The sequence below is a fragment of the Myotis lucifugus genome, unplaced genomic scaffold, assembly GCF_000147115.1.
Source record: "Myotis lucifugus unplaced genomic scaffold, Myoluc2.0 scaffold_189, whole genome shotgun sequence".
NCBI lineage: Eukaryota > Metazoa > Chordata > Mammalia > Chiroptera > Vespertilionidae > Myotis > Myotis lucifugus.
In genome coordinates this window covers 1,469,900-1,479,241 of record NW_005871237.1, presented here as the reverse complement: position 1 = coordinate 1,479,241, position 9,342 = coordinate 1,469,900, and the positions used below count along the sequence as shown (strand labels likewise).

At 38.1% G+C, this 9,342-nt stretch overlaps 1 protein-coding gene and 1 pseudogene across 1 annotated transcript in view; both read right to left on the bottom strand.

The window, feature by feature from the left end:
* The window catches only part of LEMD3 (LEM domain containing 3), an 81,365-nt gene that overhangs the window by 70,782 nt on the left and 1,241 nt on the right, over positions 1 to 9,342 (bottom strand). Inside the window, exon 2 of the mRNA XM_023760661.1 lies at positions 8,969 to 9,339. Coding sequence (XP_023616429.1) covers positions 8,969 to 9,339 — 371 coding nt within the window. The remainder of the gene's footprint in view (positions 1 to 8,968; positions 9,340 to 9,342) is intronic.
* Positions 696 to 810, bottom strand: LOC111827587 (annotated as a pseudogene).

The window sequence follows — 9,342 nt, the reverse complement described above, 5'->3', positions numbered from 1 at the left end:
AAGAAGTCAGTTACCTACAAGGGAGTACCCATACAACTGTCAGCTGACTTCTCAACAGAAACTTTGCAGGCCAGAAGGGAGTGGCAAGAAATATTCAAAGTGATGAATGCCAAGAACCTACAACCAAGATTACTTTATCCAGCAAAGCTATCATTCAGAATTGAAGGTCAGATAAAGAGCTTCACAGATAAGGAAAAGCTAAAGGAGTTCATCACCACCAAACCAGTATTATATGAAATGCTGAAAGGTATCCTTTAAGAAGAGGAAGAAGAATAAAAGGTAAAGATACAAATTATGAACAACAAATACACATCTATCAACAAGTGAATCTAAAAATCAAGTGAATAAATAATCTGATGAACAGAATAAACTGGTGATTATAATAGAATCAGGGGCATAGAAAGGGAGTGGACTGACTATTCTTGGGGGGAAAAGGGGTGTGGGGGATGCAGGAAGAGACTGGACAAAAATCGTGCACCTATGGATGAAGACAATGGGGGAGGGAGGTGAGGGCGGAGGTGGGGGTGGGAACAGGGTGGAGGGGAGCTATGGGGGGAAAAAAGAGGAACAACTGTAATAATCTGAACAATAAAGATTTAATTTAAAAAAAAAAGAAATAAAGAAATAAAATGTCCCCCCTTCTAAGTAATTTCAATGGCTCTCTCTACATGTAAGCTTAAGTTTCCTTTATAAATATAAAGTGCTTTCACGAATTAACCACAATAAGCAAATTTTTATATATATATATATTTATTAAACTGATAAGAACAGATACTACACTTGATCTTAGCCAAAAGGCCGAGAAGCGATATATATATTTATATAATTATGTTCTGCAATGTGATAAAATTCTCCCTGCTACTAAAAGACTTTTTTTCTTTTATTCATGTCACATTCAGGACAGAAGAGTAATTGTTGGTGCATACTTATCACTCAATTAATTTAGAACAGCTGAACTCAACTCCTTAACAGTTTGCACACAGTTGTTCCTAAATGTTAGCTTGCCATTTGATATCAACATAGCTGTAAAGATGAATTCTGAAGTCATCTTGCAAAAACATTTTAAGCAAAAAATTATGGACATAGAGCAATACATCTGCTATGCAAATAAAGGCAGTGGTAAAATTTTAAACTCTATACATCTCAAAATTAAAAAAACAAGTTAAGAAAGTATAGAAATAATACATGATGGCTTCCACATAATAGATCTGTTATCCTATTTTCAGACATTATTACCTGTTAGGATAAATTTTTATAATCTTTAAAAAGCAAATTTCCTTAGAAATGTTTTCAAAGGAATATGGCAAATGTAAAACTTAACTATAAAATGTTTGATAAATAAATATTAGAATGTAAACCCTGTTGTTAAAGATATTTTAAGGTTTTCTTCTTTTTTTTAACAATCACTTGTGTGATTTAAGTTAAAGCATGCATTATTAAAACAAAAAAAATCCAAAGATTACTACTCAAATACACTGTTACTAGTTCACTTTAAAATCAATTAAAAATAAATTCTGGGTATGAAAGTCAAAATCTAAAGTTATAAGGCAATAACTGTTATAAGAATTTCCACAATTAGTACTGGGCTGGGTTTCCAAATTAAATGGTAGCAATTTCTATGTATAATAAATTACTGTAGGATTACAATAAAGATAGACCATTAATAATATAATTTCTATAAAAAAAGTTACTATTTATCATATATTTTGGAGTTTTCTGATAGTTTAAGTTATACTTCATTCTTAAACTACTTATAAACCAGATTAAATATATTTTGCACTGTGGTTCCTTTTATTTACATAAAAGATATTTTTCAGATAGGTAAAGTTAATATAGAATAATTAATGTGCAAGCAGCAGCTAGTTTTTTGTTAATTCTCATAGGAGGATTTTTTTTTTCCATTTGATTTTTAGAGAGAGTGGAAGAAGGGGGAGAGACAGAGAGAGAGAAACATCGATGTGAGAAAGACATATCGATTGGTTGCCTCCTGCATGGACCCCAGCCCTCAAGCCTGCAACCAAGGTACATGCCCTTGACTGGAATTGAACACGAGACTCTTCAGTCCGAGGGCTTTCTAACCACTGAGCAACCAGCTAGGGCAAGAAGAAGCTAGTTTTAAAGCATCACAACTCTACTGAGGAATTATGAAAATATTTCATTTTTAAAAGTATTCCTGATCCCTGAAATTGTAGAACACTTCATTCCCACTGAAGCAAATACATGTATAGGGAAAGTACATCTAAAGTTCATTTAAAAGGAGCAAAAAAAGGAGAACACAAAAGTTCAGCAACTTGCCTTTAATAAAAAAAAAAAACTAGCAAGCAGAAAGGACAATATTTAAATCCAGGTCTGCCTCCTTAACAATCTAAGCCCTGACAACTATGTTTCCTCAACTAGACTCCATGGATATTCACAAGGGGAATTCATAAATTTTCATCCAGATTATTTTTAAATTATTCTAGAGCCTGGCCAGCATGGCTCAACAGTTGAGCATTGACCTATGAACCAGGAGGTCACAGTTCGATTCCCCGTCAGGGCACATGCCCCAGTTCATCCCCGGTGTGGCTAGTGCAGGAGGCGGCCGATCAATAAATTGATGTTTCTCTCTCTCTGTCTCCCTTTTCCTTTGAAATCAATAAAAAATATATAAAAAATAAATAAATTATTCTAGAGATAATTTTTAAATGAAAGACATTTTCACAGAGTAAATTTTCATTTCTTAAATCATCAAACTGGGATATTCAAACCCCAGTATTCCCAGGAATATTCTTGGAGGTATAGAAAATTTTTTTTCCTTACAAAATAGTCAACTTTGAGAAACTTCAAATGTAACATTCAGCTTTCATTCTTCAAGAATGAGAGGAACAACACTTGGTGTCCACTGAATAAGTCATGAAATTTTGTGCCTGTATGCCTTTACACATGTTATTCCCTTCTTCGGGAAGATTTTTTTCATCTCTATTAACTACTAAGTTTATTCTTAAAAAAAAGTGTCACCTGTGAAAATCTTCTCTCCCTGTCCTCTTTACCTTAGCATTTGGCCCATCATTCTATGCTTAAATAAGATTTTGTGTGTCATTGATAGCATTTATTACAGTGTATTATAATTGTCCTCTGTGTCCTTGAGATAATCTCTTAATTTTTTGTTGTTGTTGTTGATCCTCACTCGAGGATATTTTTTCCATTGATTTTAGAATGGAAGAGAGAGGGAAAGACAGAAATATCGATGTGAAAGAAACTTATCGATTGATGCCTCCTTCATGTGCCCCGACAGGGGAGGAGCCTGCAATCAAGATACATGCCCTTGACTGGAATTCAACCTGGGACCCTTTCAGTCCACATGCTGATACTCTATCCACTGTGCCAAATAGGTTAGGGCAGTGGTAGACAAACTGCAGCTCGAGAGCCACATACGGCTCTTTGGCCCCTTGAGTGTGGCTCTTCCACAAAATACCACGTGCAGGCGCGCATGTACAGTGCAATTGAAACTTCGTGGCCCATGCACAGAAGTCGGTATTTTGTGGAAAGAGCCACACTCAAGGGGCCAAAGAGCCGCATATGGCTCGCGAGCCACAGTTTGCCGACCACTGGGCTAGGGCCAAATTGATTTTTTTAAGAAGGATAAACAGGTGGTGGTATAGGTAATGGAGTGATAGGCACTAGGAGGCAAATATGGAGTGATGAAAACCTGAAGGAGACTGATAACTACCAGGATGGAGTGGGGTCTGTGATTGAGGAAATCCATTTGAAGAAATACTTGGTGATTGTTTGGATACAGAGAATAAAGGAGAATCAAGGATTATTCTGTGGTCATGAGCCTAGATGATTGATAAAATAGTGATACCACTGACAAGAATTAGAGATGTGGCAAAGGGATCTTGTTTGGGAAAAGGTAGTACAGAAAAAATGGTTTATTTGGAGTTAAGTTTTTGAATTGTTCAAGTAGAAATATCTTGCAGGCTATTGTAGTCCCATAATTGGATTAGAGAGAGACTGGTGTTCAATGTACTAGAACTGTTTATTAAAGGTATAGATACCTTGGCATTTCAAAGGGGTATATTATTTTTAAAAACATATTTTAGCTTTTTCAAGTAATTAGACTAGCCAAAAGGTTCAACATTTGGTATCTATAATGAAATAGGCATAAGGATATTGAAAAATAGTTGTTCCTCTCTCTCATTTTTTTTTAAATCTTTATTTTGAAAGCATTACAGATGTCTCCCCTCTACCCCCTTTGTTGACACCCTTCACCCGGCTCCCGCCTCCTCCCCAGGTCTTCTCCACACTTTGTCCATGGGCTATGCATATCTATACTAATAATAGGATAATATGCAAATTGGTTGGGACACTGTCACAGGAACAACGATCAGCAGGCTGCGTGCACAGCAGGAGCAATTGGGCGGGGACTTGCAGCTTCGGGGACAGGGCTGCAGCAGAGAGGCCTCTCCACGTGCCTGCGCCGGGGGCCCACAGGCACGCAGAGAGGCCCCTCCACCACAGCCCCAGCCAGGGGTCTGCAGGCGCACAGAGGCCCCACCGCTGTGGGCCTGGCCAGGCGGCCTCCGTGAACCTGCGCTGGGTGTCCGCAGGCCTCCCCCCGCTCCAGCCTACCTCTTTGGGGCAATCCATTGAGGAGCCCCAGATGGGTAGGTGGGGCCTATCTCTTTGGGGCGATGGATCAAGGGGCTCCCACACTGTGACAGGGAATAGGCCAGGCTGGGGGGACCCCCCTCCCCCCGCGTGCATGAATTTCGTGCACCGGGATGTTTATAAGTGCTTTGGTTAATCCTCCCCCGACCTATCCTCTGAAATACCTCAGTCTGTTGCAATTGAGTAATTGGTGACTCAGAGAAGAATGGATGGTAAACCAGACAGGGGTTGGTTGAGTGAATGAATGGCAGAGGAGGAAAGAGGTTTAATATTGGCTAAGATACAATATTGTACCCAGGATACAATATTAAGTGAAAAAAGTTGTAGAATATGTATAGTATAATGTCACTTAAAATAAAATTCAGACTCCTTTCTATGACCTTCAAGTCCTTTAGGTCCTTTATGACCCATCCCCTGCCTACTTGTGACTTTATCATATGCCATGCCCCAGCCACACTGACCATTCTATTCTGATGCTTTAACATGCCAAGTTTGTTTTTGCCTCAGGGTCTTTATACTTGCTATTATTTCTATTTAAAATTCTCTTCTCCCTGTGACTAGTTAGTTCCTTCAAGTCATTCAGATCTCAGTTCTCTCACATATATATACTTTTTTTTTTAATTGACTTCAGAGAGGAAGGGAGAGAGAGAGAGAGAAACATCAATGATGGCAGAGAATCATTGATCGGCTGCTTCCTGCACATCCCTTACTGGGGATCAAGCCCACAATCTGGGCATGTGCCCTTGACTGGAATCGAACCCGGGACCCTTCAGTCCATAGGCCGACACTCTATCCACTGAGCCAAACCAGCTAGGGCTCAATTCTCTTTAGAGAAGCCTGTCCCAACTGTTGAATGAAAATGTATACACAAAGGTATATATAAGTGTACGTATTACATGAAAAACATTTAAAAAGTTCTGAAAGGATTATTTGAACTTATATCAGAAGTGATTATGAGACTAGAAGTACACAATACCCATTAATTTTTGCTTCATAGATCTCTATGTACATTTTCTACAAAAATCATGTCTTCTATAACTGAAAACCATTATCTAAATGATCATATAAGCCTAAGGTAGTCAGTCTATTCTGCCTATTTTCTTTTGATGGGTTGCCATGATCTGACTGTAGACTGATCCTTGAGTTGTTTTGGTAGGGCAGTTCAAACTTAGAATCTTAAACCTTGGAACGGGAAAGAGCTTAGAGATCCAACCCCACAATTTTACAGATGAGGAAGCAGACTCATAATAATTCAATTAATAAAACTAAGCATTGATGAAAAATCTTCAAAGACCAAATGATTAAGAACTACTTAAAAGGCTAAGCTATTACACGTTATACATAATTTAAATAACTAATAAAAGCTTACTAAAGCTTTCTCTCACATATAACCTACAATCTTCTGGTGAATAATTACTCAAAGTAAAACTATCCCCTTAAGCACACTATTTGACCAATGAACCCTATGGTTAAACATCAGTTAACCATTATAATATGACAAAGGATCAGAATATTACATAAATATAGGGAGTGGAAATTATTCACCGTTAGGTGTGCAGCCTAACTGAACCAGTAGGCATAGTTTTCAACCAGGGTATACAGTAATACATTTAAGGATTCATTATGCTTTGATTCAAATTTCTGTATCATTATCTACAATGCAGGGGTGGGCAAACTTTTTGACTCTTTGACTCGAGGGCCACAATGGGTTCTTAAACTGGACCGGAGGGCCGGAACAAAAGCATGGATGGAGTGTTTGTGTGAACTAATATAAATTCAAAGTAAACATCATTACATAAAAGGGCACGGTCTTTTTTTTTTTTTTTTTTTTTTAGTTTTATTCATTTCAAGCGCGGCCCGCGCGGACCGTAGTTTGCCACGGCTGCTACAATGTGTATTTAGTGGAATTTAATAAAAATTTAATGTTGAATAGGTAAGAAATACACTAAATGTCAGTTACGGAAATTACTTATTTCTCTTTACAAAATATAGATTACCAGGAATATGTTTTACCTAAACTTTTGAATAATACCAATTTATGTTTGTTTAACAAACTATCTCATTTGATCCTCACAACAATCCCATAGACAGCAGAAATTATTGTTATCATTTAATACAAAAGAATGAAGCTCAAAGGTTAAGAAACTTGACTAAGGTCATTCTGACAAGTCCTTATACCCAAATCCTCAACCTCTTAGCTACTGTTCTTTGCATTCCTCTGGCTACCTCACATTTACTATGTATTAAAATGCAAAATGCTTTATAATTTCCTTCAACACTGGTGGAGGTGAAGAAGGTACCAAAACCCTAGCAGTCCTATGCTTTTCTATTCCATTTGAAGTTTTGGTACCTGAGAAAATAGTATTCATTTTTCTTAACAGTGAGGAGAAAGATATGACAGTCATCTAAATTGAGAATTGTGTTCATCAGCAATTCTGTTTTAAGTGCTACCAAATATTCAATTGTTTTCTTAATCCTAATAAAATAAAAGTACCCTCTTATTTAGAAAGTTCTCCACAAGCAATACCCAAAGTAGTGTTACCAATATGGGCTTTATAGTTGAAAAAATCTGAAACAAAATCTTAGTCCTTCACTCACTAGCTGTTCAACTGTGGGTACATTTCTTAACTTCCTTGAATCTCACTGCCCTCATCTACAAAATGAGGATAAACACCATCTGTCTCTGTGAGTTGTTGGGAAGATTCAATGATTTAATATGTGTAAAGTACTTAGCTCTTAGAAAAGGTCCAGGTCATATAGTTAGTGTTGTCAGAGAAACAGATGCAAATAAGTACTGCTGATAGGTAATGTCATTTAACTTATGTGAACTTTACTAACTGAACCCCTAGGGTGACCTTGATACTTTTTTTCACAAGTATCTGGGGCAGGACAGAATATATCACACTTGCTCCCAGGATACCAATTAAAATGAGTGCTGTATTTCAGTACTCTTCTAACTCCTTTAAGCAATATAGTAATAGTAATAATCTATTCTTTAACTACCTTAAAATTGGCTGCATCCAAATCCAGGCTTACACTATTTTCACTCCTACTCTTTATCTAAGTCTAACTGCATCATTCACTATTTTGAAATAAATCTAATACTAAGCCAATTTTAGAAATACAAATCATGATACAGTGAATTCACGTTGGGTGAAATGGGTAGGAAGTTTCAGGGGGAGTGAGGAAAAGGAGCTGAGAAATTATGTATTCAGCAGTCTATCATGCACTAATTTACTTTCTCTCTTTTATTCTTCACAGGCATCATTTTAATCAATATTAGCATCATTTTACAGATTAGAAAAGGAAAGCTCAAACTCTTGTTCATTCCCCCTGGCTCAAAGTGCTCCAACCACTCTAACCTACAAGATTCTTGCTCAACTAAAAGCCTTTCCTCTTACAATCTCTTCCCCAAATGCTCTCCTAGCTCCCTGCAATGCTGTCTCCTCCTGCTTCAGGTCTCACCTCAAGCTGTACCTACTCTTACCAAGTCTAAAGTAGCATACACCAAGTACTCGATTCTTACTTCCTTCATAAACACAAAATAATCTGCATTCATCTTCTTGTGTCGAAGGACAGGAATACTTTGACTTTACACTGCTGTACCCTGAGTGCTCAGCATAGATGACGATGCTAGCTTAATGAATGAATGCACACACCTCCCAAATGGCAGGGCCTGGAAACCAATCCAGATAAATCTGACTGCAAACTCCTACATGGCCGACCACTACTTTTTTCGTGGGTGAAGAGATGCTTTCGGCTGGGAAACCAATTTAGAGGCGTGCCTTCCTACCTTCTATATTCATTCACTTTTTAAAAACTTACAGAACCATATACCCATATACTTAATACTACAAAATATTGAACCAGAATTTCAAGAGATCTTACACTGCCTTTCAGAATCATGTCAATTTGAAAAAAAAACAAACACTGTATTTATGATGCCTTTTAACAGTCAAAATGCTTCAAAACTTTTGAATCATCGATATGTATACGTCTAGTTATATTTAAGTCTAAAAAAATGTAAATACATGCATTTTACTAACACACTTGTAATGTTTTGTTCTTTTTTTAAAAATAAGATGTTTTGGAGTTCCCCTATCATACACAAAAATTTTTAAATCAGCCATGGGATTATCATTCTGATAACGGTTATAATGTTCTTTCTTAAAATGGCACAAATGCACTCAATCTGTTGCCTTCACTATTAAACCATGTTCTTGCGCGCAGACGTCACCCCACGTCAAATGCCCAGTGCACTTGGAGCAGATCACTGACATCCCCTTTGTTACCTTACCCATGGGGGTTTAATACTTACTGCTGAGTCCTCCATCCTCGGATACGCTGGTTCCTCTCATTCCTAGGTAAGTCAGTCCCAATATTAGGAAAAACAAGCAGGCAGCAGTTAAGAGAAACATCGACAAGTAGTGGGCACTGAAACCCCCGGTGGGGGACACCTCCTCCCGTTTAAATTGCTGGAGAAGTTCCTCCTCGGGCTCGGAGAGCTTCGGCTTGCCGTATGCGTTCTGCAGGTAGGTGTGATTGGCGCCCGTGTGATTGGAGTGATTGATCCTGAGTGAACCCGGGGCGGCCACCGCCGCACTGGGAGGGAGGCTGTTGGGGAAAATCCTGGAGGAGTCCACCCCGAGGGCGCCGCCGCCGCCGATATGATTATTGGTTTGAGCAGGGAAC